General features: G+C 42.9%; 1 protein-coding gene across 1 annotated transcript in view; it reads right to left on the bottom strand.

Annotated features, from left to right (window-relative positions):
• Positions 1 to 8,721: 8,721 nt before the first annotated feature.
• The window catches only part of GALNT10 (polypeptide N-acetylgalactosaminyltransferase 10), a 344,668-nt gene continuing 334,968 nt past the window's right edge, over positions 8,722 to 18,421 (bottom strand). The window contains exons 9-12 of the mRNA XM_040345098.1: positions 18,188 to 18,409; positions 15,815 to 15,931; positions 15,588 to 15,737; positions 8,722 to 15,287 (exon numbers count right to left, since the gene is read on the bottom strand). Coding sequence (XP_040201032.1) covers positions 15,120 to 15,287; positions 15,588 to 15,737; positions 15,815 to 15,931; positions 18,188 to 18,409 — 657 coding nt within the window. The 3' untranslated portion in view covers positions 8,722 to 15,119. The remainder of the gene's footprint in view (positions 15,288 to 15,587; positions 15,738 to 15,814; positions 15,932 to 18,187; positions 18,410 to 18,421) is intronic.

Consider the following 18,421-nt stretch of genomic DNA (forward strand, 5'->3'; position numbering starts at 1 on the left):
ACCAGGGAGAAAGCCTCACATTACTGTGTGTAGTTACAGACAGAAGAACAGGAAGTGAGGATTTCTCAGAAGAAATAAGGACATTTAACCACTTCCCGACGGCCATACGACCGCAGGGTGGCTCTACATCTCTGGGAGGCCGTGTTTTTACGGCCTGCGCGCGCAGCCAGCGGCGCGGGCGCGCGCGTGTCCGGCGGAGGCGCGCGCTCGCCGCATCGCTGAGATGCCGATGCGAGTGCCTGGCGGCCGCGATGTCCGCCAGGGACTCGCGATCGGCGGCTACAGGGACAAGACGTGGAGCTCTGTGTGTAAACACAGAGCTCCACGTCCTGTCAGGGGAGAGAGGAGACCGATCTGTGTCCCTTGTACATAGGGACACAGATTGGTCACCTCCCCCAGTCACCCCCCTTCCCCCACAGTTAGTAACACATTTCAGGGTACACATTAACCCCTTCCTCACCCTCTAGTGTTAACCCCTTCAATGCCAGTCACATTTATACATTAATTAGTGCATATTTATTGCACTGATCGCTGTATAAATGTGAATGGCGCCAAAAATGTGTCAAAAGTGTCCGATGTCTCCGCCATAATGTCGCAGTCACGAAAAAAAATGCTGATCGCCGCCATTAGTAGTAAAAAAAAATAATAAAAAATAATAATTCTGTCCCCTATTTTGTAAGCGCAATAACTTTTGCGCAAACCAGACGCTTCTTGCGATTTTTAAAAAATTGGGCAATTTATTATAGTAACAAGTAAAAAATAGTTTTTTTTTCAAAATTGTCGCTCTATTTTTGTTTATAGCGCAAAAAATAAAAACCGCAGAGGTGATCAAATACCACCAAAATAAAGCTCTATTTGTGGGAAAAAAAGGACGTCAATTTTGTTTGGGAGCCACGTCGCATGACCGCGCAATTGTCAGTTAAAGCGACGCAGTGCCGGAAGCTGAAATTTCACCTGGTCAGGAAGGGGTATATGTGCCCAGTAAGGAAGTGGTTAAAAGCAAAACGGAAGGATGAGGTAAGTGAAGGAGGACTGCACTAAGGTGAAGGAAGATATTTAGGACATTTGTTTTACCTTTACAACCCCTTTAAGGCCCCTTTCACACCTGCGGACCATATGTCCGTTTTTCATCCATCCGTTTTCGGATAAAAAAACAAACATACATGTATCCCTACGGGAATGCGGATGTCAGTGGATGAACATCCGCTGACATCCGATCTCATCGGTGTCCACTATGCTCTGATTCTGCAGACAGAGGAAAATCATATTTTTTCATCCGTCTGCAGATCGGATGAACACGGTCAGATGGTCTCCCCATAGACGAGAGCGGAGATCTGACAGGGTGGTCCCTGCACACTATCATCTGCCAGGTCAGCGGTGATCAACGGAGCGATCCCCTCTGAGCAAGCGGGTGTTAAAGGTACAGATCCTCACTGGATCCGTACGTGTGAAAGGGCCCTCAGGCCTGATTTTTAAGACAGAAGGCAAAGCTTTTCTTTAAAAAAGAAAGAAAGAAATATAATACTGTTGGCATATGAGTGACGAGCCAGGAATCTACCCCCCCCCCCCCCCCCTCTTTCCGTTCCCCCTTACGTATGCCTTTCCTTTTTTACAAGCATTAGGGATAGAGACCATGGTACAGTGCCTTGCGAAAGTATTCGGCCCCCTTGAACTTTGCGACCTTTTGCCACATTTCAGGCTTCAAACATAAAGATATAAAACTGTAATTTTTTTTGAAGAATCAACAAGTGGGACACAATCATGAAGTGGAACTAAATTTATTGGATATTTCAAACTTTTTTAACAAATAAAAAACTGAAAAATTGGGCGTGCAAAATTATTCAGCCCCTTTACTTTCAGTGCAGCAAACTCTCTCCAGAAGATCAGTGAGGATCTCTGAATGATCCAATGTTGACCTAAATGACTAATGATGATAAATAGAATCCACCTGTGTGTAATCAAGTTTCCGTATAAATGCACCTGCACTGTGATAGTCTCAGAGGTCCGTTTAAAGCGCAGAGAACAAGGAACACACCAGGCAGGTCCGAGATACTGTTGTGGAGAAGTTTAAAGCCGGATTTGGATACAAAAAGATTTCCCAAGCTTTAAACATCACAAGAAGCACTGTGCAAGCGATAATATTGAAATGGAAGCAGTATCAGACCACTGCAAATCTACGAAGACCTGGCCGTCCCTCTAAACTTTCAGCTCATACAAGGAGAAGACTGATCAGAGATGCAGCCAAGAGGCCCATGATCACTCTGGATGAACTGCAGAGATCTACAGCTGAGGTGGGAGACTCTGTCCATAGGACAACAATCAGTCGTATACTGCACAAATCTGGCCTTTATGGAAGAGTGGCAAGAGAAAAGCCATTTCTTAAAGATATGCATAAAAAGTGTTGTTTAAAGTTTGCCACAAGCCACCTGGGAGACACACCAAACATGTGGAAGAAGGTGCTCTGGTCAGATGAAACCAAAATCAAACTTTGTGGCAACAATGCAAAATGTTATGTTTGGCGTAAAAGCAACACAGCTCATCACCCTGAACACACCATCCCCACTGTCAAACATGGTGGTGGCAGCATCATGGTTTGGGCCTGCTTTTCTTCAGCAGGGACAGGGAAGATGGTTAAAATTGATGGGAAGATGGATGGAGCCAAATACAGGACCATTCTGGAAGAAAACCTGATGGAGTCTGCAAAAGACCTGAGACTGGGACGGAGATTTGTCTTCCAGCAAGACAATGATCCAAAACATAAAGCAAAATCTACAATGGAATGGTTTACAAATAAACATATCCAGGTGTTAGAATGGCCAAGTCAAAGTCCAGACCTGAATCCAATCGAGAATCTGTGGAAAGAACTGAAAACTGCTGTTCACAAACGCTCTCCATCCAACCTCACTGAGCTCGAGCTGTTTTGCAAGGAGGAATGGGCAAAAATTTCAGTCTCTCGATGTGCAAAACTGATAGAGACATACCCCAAGCGACTTACAGCTGTAATAGCAGAAAAAGGTGGCGCTACAAAGTATTAACTTAAGGGGGCTGAATAACTTTGCACGCCCAATTTTTCAGTTTTTTATTTGTTAAAAAAGTTTGAAATATCCAATACATTTCGTTCCACTTCATGATTGTGTCCCACGTGTTGTTGATTCTTCAAAAACAATTACAGTTTTATATCTTTATGTTTGAAGCCTGAAATGTGGCAAAAGGTCGCAAAGTTCAAGGGGGCGAATACTTTCGCAAGGCACTGTATATACTACTAGCCGTGGTCTCATTTACAGACCCAATGTTATGCTGTTTTTTATGCTGATACATTTTTACACTTTGTCCGTTCCCCCCTCCTTTTTCCCCTCCCCCTTCCATTTTTATAGAGCCAGGAATCAATTCACGCAGACTTGTGAAGTAACTGGTAGACTTACATAAAGTTGTGTATAGGAACTTGCTTGCATCCATCGCAGGGCTCTGTTTTAGGAGGAAATATTCCAACCCCCGAAAGATCCACCACTTCACTACTTATATAAAACCAACTTGTTAGTAGACATATATCTATGAACCCCTAGGAATGGGGGCACCACCCTTATCCCTACCAAGGGAAAGAACAGTATTTATTGGCTGAATATTTCAAACGCCACCAATTAGGTCACCCGCCCTGTCCCCGAAGCAACTCAGCAGTTCAGCTGCAGTCTAAATTTCTCATTGACAAAATGTTGCCTTGACAAGCCCAACAATTTACAGACAGACTCATGACCACAGCACGCTTTAGGAAATCTTTGTAAAATTTATTTAATTTAAATACATTACAAAATAAGTCTTCTTTCAGCCTTTAAAAACCTAGCAATGCATTATGTCAGAAAAGTCATCAAGGATTATCCAAGCCACTAAGGTTAAAGTGCTAAAATCACCCACCCTCACCGATCAGAAAGAAAACTTTTCTAAAATTAAAGGAATTATAGATAGGATTTAAGATTGTCTTTTGTAGAAATGGTAAAAAAAAAAGAAAAAAAAAAAAGAAGATAATCCCTCTTCAAGAACCCCAGCAGGCTCAGACAACCTATGACATAACAATGGGATAAAGAGAACCTGTTACTTTGCAGAGACATAATGCTGTATAGGAGTAAACTCGATTTTTTCCCAGTGAAAGCTTAACTACAGGATTCAAGCGTTTAGTTAAAGGGTCACTAAAGAATTTTTTTTTTTGCTGAAATGACTGTTTACAGGGTATAGAGACATAATAGTTAACTGATTCCTTTTAAAAATGATTAAAAATAGATAAAAACCAATCATATAATGTGCCTGCAGTTTAGTTTCGTTTTTACTGTTGTTTCCTGGTTCTCTGATGTACATTTCAAAACGAAACTGGATTGGTGCTGAGGGGTTTTAGACACACCTCCTTGATTAGTCAACACAGTGAGAAATCTCCCAGTACTGTGGTGATCAGGAAACAGACAACCAGGAAGTGTCCAGAACAGAGAGGAATTACAGCAACATCAAAGCAAAAACGAACAATGAGGACATGAAACCAGGACTGCAGTAAGGTAAATCAGTATTTTGATATATAGATCTATATATAGTAAAATATAATATATATAATAGAGCTGCACGATTCTGGCTAAAATGAGAATCACATATTTTTTTCTTATAAAATCATGATTCTCTCATTAATTGCGGCATAACATATTTTTTCATATTATACAAAAAAAAAAATTGGCCTAACTTTACTATTTAGTTTTTATTTTATTTATTAAAGTGTATTTTTTACAACAAAAATTGCGTTTAAAAGACTGCTGTGCAAATACAGTGCGATATAAAATATTGCAACAACCACCATTTTATTCTCTATGGTCTCTGCTAAAAAAAAATATATGTGCTGTTTGGGGGCTCTAAGTAATTTTCTAGCAAAAAATACTGGGCCAAATTCAGGTACAAATACGTTACGCTGCGGCGGCGTAACGTATTCCATTTACGTTACACCGCCGCAGGTTTACAGCGTAAGTGCCCGATTCACAAAGCTCTTACCTGTAAACTTGCGGCGGTGTAACGTAAATCCGCTCGGCGCAAGCCCACCTAATTCAAATGGGGCGGGCACCATTTAAATTAGGCGCGTTCCCGCGCCGAACATACTGCGCATGCTTCGTCCGTCAAATTACCCGACGTGCATTGCGCTAAATGACGTCGCAAGGACGTCATTGGTTTCGACGTTAACGTAAATTGCGTCCAGCGCCATTCACAGACGACTTACGCAAACGACATGAATTTTAAAATTTCGACGCGGGAACGACGGCCATACTTAACATTGGCTAGGCCACCTAGAGGGCAGCCTTAGTTTTACGCGGCTATCTCGACGAAAACGACATAAAGTTAGAATGACGGGTAAAGCGTACGTTCGTGAATCGCTGTAACTAGTCATTTGCATATTCTACGCCGACCGCAATGGAATCGCCACCTAGCGGCCGGCCTAGAATTGCATCCTAAGATCTGACGGTGTAAGTCAATTACACCTGTCGGATCTTAGGGCTATCTATGCGTAACTGATTCTATGAATCAGCCGCATAGTTACGACGGGCGGATCACAGAGATACGACGGCGTATCAGGAGATACGCCGTCGTATCTCTTTTGTGAATCTGGCCCACTGATTAACTTTTAAGCAACAAGTGTCAAAAAAGGTTTAGTCTTTAAGTGATTAAACTGACCTCATTTACAGACCGAAGTTTATTCCTTTGCTCTAAAAGAACGAAATGTTACAATGTTTCTCAATGTTTTTATTTTTATTTATTTTTTACGGCTGTTGGCTTGAGTAGAGAACTCTGCACTAATTTGAGAAAATGCTTTTTTAAGATCAGGAGGGGGTAGAATCACGATCTTGATTCTTTAATGATTAATCGTGCAGCTCTAATATATAAAAAAATGCGGCTTTTTATGTTTTATAACAAAGTTGTAGCTAATCGCCTAACAGTTCCAATATATGTATTTATTTGGCCATTTCCCTGGAGTTTAGCTTAAGGCTCCGTTCAAATGAGGGCGATTTCAGATGTGACTTGAATCACACAGAATGGGCATGACAATGGAAATTTCTTTGTTTTCAATGAGGTCTGTTCACATTAGTGTAGCTCAGCATGGTGCGATTTTGGAAAAAGTTACTGTACTATTTTGTTGCAATTTCCAGCATAATTACGATCCCACAAAATATGTAAATCACTTCGAAGTAGCATCCAGGTTGCACTACATAAATCACACTGAAAGTCAGATCAAAACTAGACCACAGCCATGTGAAACTAACCTAATCCAAACTAGAAGCAGGCACAAAATGGGAAGCACTGCTTAAAGCGCAACTTCAGTCTCTTAATCAACATTGACTTTTTTTATTCCTTATGCTGCTAGCATTAGTAAATAGATAGGAAAGTTTATAATATTTACTGGTTTTAAACTTTTTTTTACATTTCTTCAATTATTTCCTGGTTTTCAGGCCTAGGCAAATTATGTCATAAATCCCAGGAGGAGAGGAGGGGCTTAGAGGAGGGGTTTTAAGCACACCCTCTTGCCTGCATGCCTGAGTTAAAGGAGTTGTAAAGGCAAAACATTTTTTAATCTTAATGCGTTCTTTGAATTAAGATAAAAAACCCTCTGTGTGTGGCAGCCCCCCCAAATTACCTACCTGAGCTCCTCCTCTCTCCAGCGATGTCCACAATCCCCTCAGCTATCTGGTACACTCCTCCTGATTGGCTGAGACAGAGCAGCAGTGCTATTGGCTCTTGCGGCTGTCAAAGTCAATCAGGGGAGAGAGGGGATGGGGCCAGGTCGGGGCTCTGTGTTTGAATGGATACACGGAGCTCTGACTGGACTTGGGTGCCCCCTGTCCACAATCCCCTCAGCTATCTGGTACACTCCTCCTGATTGGCTGAGACAGAGCAGCAGTGCTATTGGCTCTTGCGGCTGTCAAAGTCAATCAGGGGAGAGAGGGGACAGGGCCAGGTCGGGGCTCTGTGTTTGAATGGATACACGGAGCTCTGACTGGACTTGGGTGCCCCCTGTAGCAAGCTGCTGGCTGAGGATCACTCAAAGGAGGGAGGGACTAGGAGCAGCAGAGAGGGACCCGAGAAGAGGAGGATCCAGGCTGCTCTGTGTAAAACCAACTGCACAGAGGAGGCAAGTATAAATAAGTAAATGCTACTGAAATCATGCTAGGGGAGTGCTTTTTAAAGTGAGTTCTCAGTAAAATAAAACAGACATGGATGGATGGGGGAGTTTTCCTTGAATATTAAAAATGAATTAAATGGTGTTTGCTCAGATGCAGTTTAGTTCTGCTCTAAATTGAAAAGGGAAGAACTTTAAAAACACAAAAATGTTCACATTTATATTTAAGAAGCAAAGTGTTCCGTCCTTACTATCTTCTCTACATTATGTCTGCTACAAGGTAACAGGTCCATTCTGAGTAGCACCCGATACATTAGCCAGGGCCACACATTTTTAGCTGCATTAAAGCGACCTCTATACGCTCTTTAAATAAAGTATTGGAAAAAAAAGCGACCTCTATAAGGCTCACACATTTTCTATGGTACAGAAATACTTGTCATTTTCTCTTCCACTGGCAAGAAGTAAAAGGTAAACGTTGTCACGACATTATCAATACTGTACATGTGATTTTTGGCAATTTCATTTTCACATACCCGAAACAGAGTAGAATACATTATTTAAAGTTGAGGCTTTGGAAAATAACATACAGAATATGAAAACAGTAAATTCAAAGTTTAAATCAAGAAAATGAAAGGGTCAGTTCAAGTGGGTGTGCCATTTCTGTCGTAGGTAGGTAATAAGAAGAGTCACCTATTGATGTTCATGTTCTTAGGGTTCCCTGGCTTGCAGATCTCCACAGCTGGGTTTTTAAATCCCCTACACCCCCCCCCCCCCCCAAAAAAAGTGGAGCCAGAACAAAAGAATCTTTGTCAGCTTTGTAAATACATTTTACATTTCACAATGGAGCTATTAAAGTAAAAGTGGCACAACACAATGATTTCTCTTGTTCAGCCCAACAGCTGAATGAGAAAAGACATTTGATCCATAAATACCCCATCTACAGCATGGATGAACGACTCTCCTGTTGCTGGCTACTGTATTCCCACACCCGTGGCTGTTAGCATTCTGGAATAGTAAGACCCCTTTCACACTGAGTTTTTCAGGTGGTACAGCGCTAAAAATAGCGCTGCTATACCGCCTGAAAAACTCCTGCCCAGAGTGCGATGCGCTGGCAGGAGAAAAAAAATCTCCTGCAAGCAGCATCTTTGGAGCGGTGAGAGGAGCGGTATGTAGACCGCTCCTTTCCATTTAAAACAATGGGAAACCGCGGTAATACCGCCCGCAATGTGCCTCTGCATAGGTGCATTGCGGGCGGTATTAACCTTTTATCGGCTGCTAGCAGGGATTAATACCACACCGCTAGCGGCTGAATCCCGTGGCAAATCCGACGGTATATCGCCATTTTTAGCGGCGCTATATCGCCACCGCGTCTCCCGCCCCAGTGTGAAAGGGACCTAACTGCAGCTGATTGGCTGCTGTCACTGTTAGGCTGCCCTTTTTTCTGTCCGGTTCCTTCAATTTACCATTTGATATTTTACGAGCCAAATGCTTCTCCCAATTCCCAGAAATCAAGTGAAATCTGATCTGCGTATGGCCAGCTTAAGACCTTACCAGTTGGGAAGACCCCAGATATGTTTGGAACAGGATTTAAATTGACTTATGTGAGCCCACCAGGTAGCTGTCACCTGTACCAGCCAATTATCTGTGGTTGGGGCATTCCCCACCCAACAGCTGTACCTAAACAACAGTTAGGGAAAAGCTTTAGCCAGAGATTATTATTATTATCCTGTACAGCCAACGGCTTCCTGGCGTGCTTGCATTCATTGCATTCATGGGTTTGACTCCTAGCCTGAAAATCCGCAAGTTATTACCATTTGTCAGCAGCAGGAGAAAAGCTTCTACTGAAACCTGGGTGGACTGTTTTTTTAATCATTCTTCATTGAGTCACAGTTACCAATAGGATGGTTAACATAGTTCAAAAAGTTCAACAATAGAAGTTTTGTTGGCTATACATGGCCTACTTTTCAGCTGTTCCAATGAAGATATGTCTGTCACTTACAAAAGTCTATACAGATAGAAGTAGCAAAAGAATGTATGGTTAAGAAATGGAAATCTAAAGTATCAGTTTTGGAAACTATTCAGTACAGAAATCTCGGATTCTGCAGATGCCAAATTTGTACAGGTAGAGGTGCTGTTCTACTTACAGACATGTAAAATAAGAAGGGGAGCCTTGACATCTCAAGATGAAAACTCTAACTTGAGAGATGCACGGGAAAGTAAAGGATGTGTTGCTTGCATCTACCAATCACATTTGCTTTTGTTCTTTCTAACCTGAAATCTGATAGATTTGCAATGCGTAACAAAGTTTAACATGTCATATGACATTTCATAAACCAAATTCTGAGGTTTCACTCATTGTTTTTTAGCGCACCCCTTTGTCTGATCTTTGTGGCTAATCCAGGACACTGTACCACCCACATATACAAATGGAGAAAATGTAGGGTCCATGATTCCAGTCTCCTAAAGACAAGTCCTCCATAAATATGGCTTCGTGCTTGATGATTTTCCCTCTATTCTTTTTATAGTGGCAGCATCTTCTCATAATTTATCCCCACTGACATTTTACCAGGACAAATCGAGGGGATAAATCTCCCCAGCCAGCACACAGACTATTATAAAAAGAAAACCCAAAAAGGTTCCAATCTTGCCTGCTCTATCCAAAACAGAAAAATAGATATAAGTTACCTATGCAGGGCAAAGCAGCAGTTTTAACTTAAAGCCTGCCCCCACTGCGGCTTATACTTGCCTTGCCATATGCTTACCTAGCCAATTGAAAGCATCCTATTACATTTATTCCAGGTTAGATCATAATTGGCTGTTCTTGGATGCTTGGGCTCTTTTGTAACCCTGTGCAGTTTAGAAATCAACATCCATATATTACCATTTAAAGGACAGCAGTGTATATATACACTATGCATTGTGCTGCAGTCTCCAGGATTAAGAGGTAGGTAAAAGGTTATGTGGAAACATGGTTTCAGACCTCAACAGATAAGCATATTATGCAGGAATATAACTTGGGTAGTATATACTTGATATACTTAAAGCGGAGTTCCACCCATTTTCTAAACGGTCTCTATATTCAATCTCCTTAGCTAATCCTTTTCACATTGGCATTTATTTAATTTTTTTTCTGCCTAGAAATACCTTTTTTCTTTTATTTCTTCGCATCGGCGATTTGCAAGGGTTTCTGGGATATCTCCTACTGCCGAGATCTCGCGTTATTTGCAGAGACGCGAAGGGGTGAGATGGCGAATGACAGGAGAAAGGGAGGCGAGTGGTAGGAAACATTCTGACAGCAGAAGGGAGGTGACGACTTGACAGCACCCGCTACCATACCTTCCAATAGCGGTGGAAGAGGAGGTCCGAGGCGGCGGCGTACAAGTGCTTGTTCAGCGACAGCAGCAGCCCGCTTAACAACTTTTTTACCTGTTTGGCGGCGGCAGCACCCACCCCCCCTTCCCCCCGGCTTAACAACTATCAGCAACGCTTCTCAAACGTCTCTAGTCCTATAGAAGATCCAGCTCCCTCCGTATGTTACATGAATCTATTGGGGAATCTCACCCTCCATATCCCGAACTGAATAAAAACTCCTTTGAAGACTCCCACTCTAACTGAAGAACCAGCTTAAACTGAGGAAAGGAGTGATTTATCTTCCAAAAGTTGGGAGGAATGCCCACTACAACAGACTGACGCCGACATTGCTATAGCAACCGCTGAGGCATTACTGCGCATGCACAAAAGTCCGGGAAATTAACACAGAACGGCTTCAGATGCCCACAGCCAAAATGGAACCTGCCTGCTTCCGAGACCTGTGAGTAAAAGACTATTTTTTAAGAAAGTAAAAGCGCAATAAAATATGCCATGTTAGAAATGTTAATTTACATGTTTTGACAATTACAGAGCAGTCGTTAAAATTTTGTTTTTGGGGGGACTGGAACTCCGCTTTAAGTAATATTACAAACTATGCTGTAACTGTGCTGGCTCCTGTGTCCATTCAGTTATGGATTAGGTTGGTAGAAATCTAGCTTTACAATGATCTTGTAGTCTTTTTGTAATTGCTCCACTGGCCCAAGAGTAATATAGCCGGATGGCTCAGTCAACAAACATGCAGAACTGTCAGTTATTAAGGATGAGCTCCAGCGTGTTCACACACCCCACGTGCAGAGCCTGCAAGGAAGTCGGCACTGCACTAATCACAGGCAGTGAGACATTGTTCCGATGCGCGGCGGTAGAGACTGGTAAATGTCTCACTGCCTGTGATTAGCGCAGCGCAGTGACGACTTCCTGGCGGGATCTGCACGTGGGGTGTGCGAACACGCCAGGGCTCGTCCTTATCAGTTATGTGTCACCAAAAATGCTAAGCGTGTTACTTAAACATAAAACTATTCTAAAGCAAGGCCTCATTCACATGGGCGATGGGTCCCTTAGGCTGTGAATGGAACATTTTTATTGGGACTTCAGCCGCCAGGTGCTGCGTTCAGGCAGCTCATGTTAGTGCATGGGGAAGCAGCAACTTTACAGACACAGCCACTTGTCCTAATTTGATATAGGTGCGGAGCTCACTTGCACCCATACACCAAATTAGGAAGCGTGGCCGTGGATGTGTAGCTGCTCTGTTCCTATACACATACATGGGCGGCCTGCATCGAACCGTCTACTGACCCCAGTGCTCGTGTGAATGGAGCTTAACAGATGTGCTGAAATGCAGATAACTGGTGTTAGGCTTCAAATCAGTCTCTTTGTATACAGCCTGTACAGATGGCCTTGACTGTCCAATTCAAGATTAGACCTGCCCCTTCTCTGTCCAAATGTCAGAGTCTCTACAGCTCACTGAAGTCCTGGCATTTGACAGCTGAATGACAGGGGTAAGGCTCCTCCCAAAGGGGGCTCCACAGGAACTGAACTGAAGACAAGTTGGCCATACACATATATATATTTTTCCATCTATGCTAAACAGTCTGGGTGCACAAATCTCCACTGCAGTTATTATATTCTGACAGATGACGCTGATCAACATTCGACTGGTTCATTAGGAACCGGATGAAATTAGACCAGTGTAAGGCCAGCGTAACATAGGAACCACAAAGTACTGCATTTGAGCAATACTGCTGCATTATTGCTTTGCTGTTTTAAGCCTAGTACAGTTTTATGTTAAATACTGGCTATAAGTCTCAGGGGATTTTCACAACATAGATGACTGTGTGGATGGCGATACAAAATGGAAATGATTGACTGACTGTCCAGTAACCCCATAGAAAAAAAACACCACACTAAACATGGTGCTTCCTTTTGCCTCAAAAGGCCAAATGCTGCACAGCAAAGCTTCAAAAACATCAAGTATCCCAATCGTGCATGTTACTAGTAGCTTACATAAACTAACTCTTTGCTATTAAGTTTAGTAGTTCCTAAGCAACAAAGCGTCCCTGTAAATGTTATGAGTGTGGCAGCTCCAATATACATGTAAAGACAATATCTGAACTGATGAAAATACCAGCTCATCAGAGATCTTAAAAAAGTCTTCTTTCAACATCAACAACTTATTTGTAAGCTGCAATTCATTGCAAGGACATGCAAAATAAAAGCACTCATTCAAGGGTTCGTAAAACTCAATCATACAAATGGCTCCTGGTTATTGAGAGGTAAAGATGAAAAACAAAATGAACGGGCTCCACCCAACTCCCATGGTCCTCTTGTCCAGCAAGGCACTAGAAAATATTTCAAGTTTCGGCATTTGCTGTCTACTAATGCTTTGCGGGTTTGCCCATTTCAGTGATGCTGTGTTTCAACCGTTCCCTTGGACCTGCTAGACCAAGTTTTATTTGTTCCAGCAGAAACTCCAGTTTAGTGTAGGGAGGCATTACCCAATAATTTGTTGGGACCAGTGTAATGGTCAAATGACAAAGTTCTGCTCATTTTCTATCACACCTAAGTGTGCATGTTGGGCATCCCATTTCCGAATTTTGGCCATTAATGAATTAGTATCTCCATATTTCTGGGAAGGAATTTTACAAGACATTGGAGGCTGTGTGGGAAAACGTGTACATATTTAACCAAAAGAGCATTTATGAGGTCAGGAACTAATGTTGAATGAAAAGATCTGGCTCACAATCAGCATTCCCATTTACCCCAAAAACGCTCTGAAGGGTTTATGGCAGGTCCCTGTGAGGACCATAGAGTTTCTCCATGGGAAACTTAATCAACATCAAATCATGTCTTAATGGACCTGGCACAGTCATGCTGGAACGGAAAAGGGGCTTCTCCAAACTGTTTGCAAAAGGTTGGAACCATAAAACTGTCTAAAACATATTTTTATTGTATGCTGTAACATTAGTACTGTAGTTCCTTCACTGAAGACACAGAACTTAGTAATTGAAGAGGTGTTCACATACTTTAGGCTGCGTAGTAGGTGTGATAATCAGGTGTCTACAAAAGTTTGCCCATATACTGTGCATCTGGGGGCAAGCATATCACTGAGCAGGTAGCTGCACATAAGCGCAACAAGCCAGACTTTTCTGATTCTAGGAATTGGAAAGTGTCAGCCGTTAGCCCTGGTCAGAAGCCTCAGCTAAAGCCAGGTGTGAAGTGATTGGACAGATTCCCTATAAAGAAGAGCAACCTCACCCCACTTGGTAAGGGATGAGGTACAGGAAACAAATATGTTGTCTGCAACCCCTGAGAATGCCGTTTCGTTGCTATGTGCCAACACATTCTCCAGAGATGCAATAGTCAACTGGCAATATTCTCAGTACTGCATCTAAGGTGCATTCAAATCTGAAGGAGCCATCATTCAGTCGAAATAGAGACATACTAAATTCCTTTAAAATCATTATTTGATACCATAACAATAATATGGACGCTAATTAAAAAGTCAAAGTCACAGCCAGATACTTTAGAGCAGGGGTCCCGAAACATTCTAAACAAAGGGCCGGTTTATTGTCCTTCAGACTCTTGGAGGGCCGGACTTTGGCCAGCCGGAGTGAAAACTGTGGGAGTAAACATCTAGTATTAGGGGGAGTAATATTGCCCCATTGCAGGTATCATAGGGAGGAATAGTGCCCCATTAGTGGTGTCAGTGGTGCTCCATTGTCGGTGTCAGATGGCAGAATAGTGTCTCGTATCATTGGGAGGGATAGTGCTCGGGCCGCAGTTTGGAGACCACTGCTTTACAGTAAACACTGCAATAATAAGTCCAAACATGTCCTCACCAAACGTGCCATTTGCTTTCTCTTTAAAGTGTATATCTAGGCAAAATAAACATATTAAACACATCTCTGCCAATCACTGTATGCCTATTTTTCCATGGTTTGTCTTTAAAAAAAAATAATCTGAAAAACATTGTTTGATCTGCCGACAATGCTCCCTCTCTCCTGAAATCTAAAACAGTGTTGTTATCCCTGCCTAGGCAAAAGTCAATCTGGTAAATCTACTGTCTTTGAAGAAAGCACACTACACCCAGAGAGGCAGAGAAAGCAGACAGAATGCACTCTGGTGCCACAGTAAAAACTCATCACAAGTCCAAAACATTCAATAACTATACCTGGAATAGATTCTTCTATTTAAAGGTGGGCAAGGTTTGACCCTCTGCAGAATCACAGCAGAGAGATCTCCCCCCAGCACGGCTGTGACAGGCCAAGTTTTGGGTGTATGCGTATGAGAGCTCCCGTTTGTGGCCTCTGTGTCAGTCTCCCAAGGGCAATGAGAACTCCTATCCAGCAGGTCCAGCACCGAACCTGCTGGGCTTTCAATAATTTCCTTCTTTAAATCTGGTCTAAATATGTTCAATCACAGCATCACGGATAGATAGCACAACCTGCATTTCTGCATTCAGAATATCCCTTTTTTTTTTCGTTAATCCTACACACAAATGGAGAACGGAAAAAAAAATTCTTGCCAGAAAGGACAAATCTCCCACCCACCCATCAGTAAAAAATATAGATTTAAAATATATATATTCCTATTTATATATGTATATCCTTTTCATTCATTATAAGCCCCGATCTTTGTTGAAGATTTCTAAGATTGTAGAGTTGGTGTTTTCAAAAGTCCATTGCTGTGTCTGGGAGGATGGGTTACAAATGTTCATGAAGATCTTGCGGTCTGATTCGTTGCAGTCTAAACAGCTGTTACTGATGGGGTGATAGATGGTTTTATCCTGGGAGTAGAAGAAATAGGATTAATATTTTCTTGAAAGTGTACCTTTGAAAACTTATAGGATAGCTAGATAGATAAATAGACAGACAGACAAAGATGGCGTGAAGGGACATGGATATGGCCGGCTAGGGAATACTAAACAGACAGAATGACATAGGAAGACAGAGAGAGATCTGAAAAACACTAAGCAGACAGCCAGACACAGACTAGCTATATCATTCTATCAATAAGTCCACCTGTCCATGCATTCATCACCTGGCACCCTTTCCTGCCTACAAAGGATATGTTTAGCCCTGCTGACCTTTGTGTATTTCCAAAGCTGGTTCCCTCTCATCCCATGGCAATCAAAGAGTGTGACAGGACTGGTGTGAGATATGGCATCAAAGCATACTTTCTTGGTGTGCAGTGGATCTCCAGGACGAATGTCTTCTCTCCATCCCAGGGTGAATACCTGTAAGAAAGCTTGTATTAGTTTTTTCCTGCTGAGCTGCGATCTGTACAGAAGACTAAAGCATCTGTCCTATCTACCTGCACACTGTTCCAGGCATCTGCCTTACGCCCTTTGGTACAGGTTTCCAGTCGTAGTTCAGAGCCCATAGAGGCATGCTTACTGTCTAAACAGAAGCCCGTCTTCTTGTTCCGAATCTGAAGAGGAGAAAAAAGACGTCAAAACCAATATTCACATGTTTTTATTGCTCTTAACATTAAGTAAATGTTAAATAACAGTTTTTCATAATACATTTTAGATCAGGAGCGCTTATGCATCTCCCTACATTCTGAATACATGTACAGTATCCTTACTGGAAGAACTTCTACTAATCCATCAACAAGGTACAAAACTTTAGCAAGTAGCAAGTTTCAAATTGATTGGTAGATCTGCAGAAGCAACCCTAATGCGTAAAATTAACCTGTAGTTTGAAATGGACCTACAGTTTGCCCATGTTGGCAATACATTCAAGGCCACTACCTCCGTCAGCGGCGGTGATGGAACCATGGACCTTCGACATCTAGAGATAGAGCCTGAAGAAGAAGAAGCACGCATGCTTTGAACGCGTGCACCTTCCCGCGACCCGTACCCGGAAGTGACCTGATTCCATCACTGTGCTCCACAGATAATTGTCCCCCCTCCTCCCTGTGTCGGAGGTCCATGTTCCATCACCGCCGCCGACGGAGGTAGTGACTCACAGCAATCCCTGTGTACCTCCTGTGTACCACCTTCTAGGTTTGCAGAGCAACAGCATTCCGGACGCAGAGCGGATGAAAGAAATCTATATTCCTACAATAAGCCATACGTTTTTAGCTCCTTTGTGAGTGATGATTTTATATGAATACTTTTAATATAATAAAATAACCTGATTACTACGCTTAGAAGGCGCTGCTTTTCTCTTCCTTCTATTTGTACTCTGACCAAAGGGATAGCACATTGTAAGCTTTTTCTAGAATGCATTAAGGTAAAAAGCCTTCTGCCTTTAGAATTTCTTTAAAGCGGAGGTCTGGGAAAAAAATAAAATAATTAAGCTGGCTTTTAATAAATGGACACTTACCTGTCCTGTAGTCCCTCGATGTCGGCACCCGCAGCTGATGTTTCAATCAGCTGTCGGGTGCTGCCGCCGCCATTACGGGTAAGGGAACCCGGCAGTGCAGCCCTTCGGCTTCATGCCAGGAACCCTGCGCGAGGCCCCACTCCTCTCTCCTATTAGCCCGGCAGCCAGGGGAGGAGGAGGAGGGAGCCCCGCGGTGACGTCACTGCCATGTCACGGCCGGACTCCCAGAAGTGGGAAACAATACCTTTTAAAGACAGGTATCCTGTCCCCCCTCCCCCGAAAGGTGCCAATTATGACACCGGAGGGGGGGAGGAATTTGATGAGCAGAAGTTCCACTTTAGGGTGGAGCTACTCTTTGATGTAACATCAGGTGTCTATGTGACTGCATATGTGTTTCAGCTGGCTTCCACTGAAGCCAATGGAGCTTTTTCCCAGGCCACAGCAGCCACTGAAAGTGACAGCCGAACCCGAAAGTGATGTAATGCCCATCACTTCTCATGTTCATTAAATCTTGGGGAAAACAGCCATTATGTGTTCACTGGTCTCCCGCTCTCTTCTACCCAGCGGCATCCACCATTGGGGGGGTCCTAGACCTGCAAAAGTGATAGAAGAGCAAGGGAAACATGGCAGATGGGTTGCACGGGGGAGGGGCCTACTGCCAGGGTTTTGTGGAAGCTTCCACCTGACTGTGAATTTGGCAGATTTATGAATGTGTTAAATCCCCTGCTGCTGCCGCATGATGCATTGGTGGCAGTGAACAGGTTAATAGCAATAAAAAGCTAAACGAAAGGTATAACCACTCACTACAAACATTTTGGCTTTAGATACATTTTATTGGGTAAAAAGCCTGACGTTCTGAAAACATAAAAGCTGAACTTCAGCCAGATTATGAATACATCATTAAATGTATTTATTTCAATGCAACTTGCATAAGTACCTGAATTTGACTTGCAACCTCCTGTAAAATAGCACCCAGTGGGGAAGAGGGAATGGCAGTACTGGGAGCCATGCTGACAAGGAGACAGCAGAGTGAGCAGAGGGATGACCTTATTAACCTACTGCTGATTTGTCAGCAGGCTAGGTGGGGGAAGACATCATTGTATCCCTCTGACAGTTTAAAACTGTAACACAGGAAGTGATGTCATCCGCCAGACTGTTATAGTACCGTTTGATCCCAAGAAAAGATGAGCAGAAATATAAATTTGTTGGCAGTAAAAACACTTCCTTATATGTATTTCATTTATTTTTATATCTGTTTGCCTGGAGTTATATTATTATTTTGCCACACAAAATGGTCGACTCATTCCCGGGTATGGGGGGTCCTCTGATTACTTATTTGGCCTCGATTTTCACTTACCTCTCCCCAAGCAGCAGCAGGAGGCTCAACAGGGGGGTAATACTTGGACAAGTCCCAAGCCACTTTGGTCATGAACCACTTGAAGGTCTGACAGTTTAACCTGCTGCGCAACTCCTTCTGAGATGTCACATCGCCGGGAGAGAGATGCCGGTAGTCGGGGCGTCGTTGGTAGATATATTCTGCATATTCATCCATCCACACTTCAGCTACTCTCTTTAGGTTCTGTAAGGGGAT

This window comes from Rana temporaria, chromosome 3, assembly GCF_905171775.1.
Source record: "Rana temporaria chromosome 3, aRanTem1.1, whole genome shotgun sequence".
Classification (NCBI taxonomy): Eukaryota; Metazoa; Chordata; class Amphibia; order Anura; family Ranidae; genus Rana; species Rana temporaria.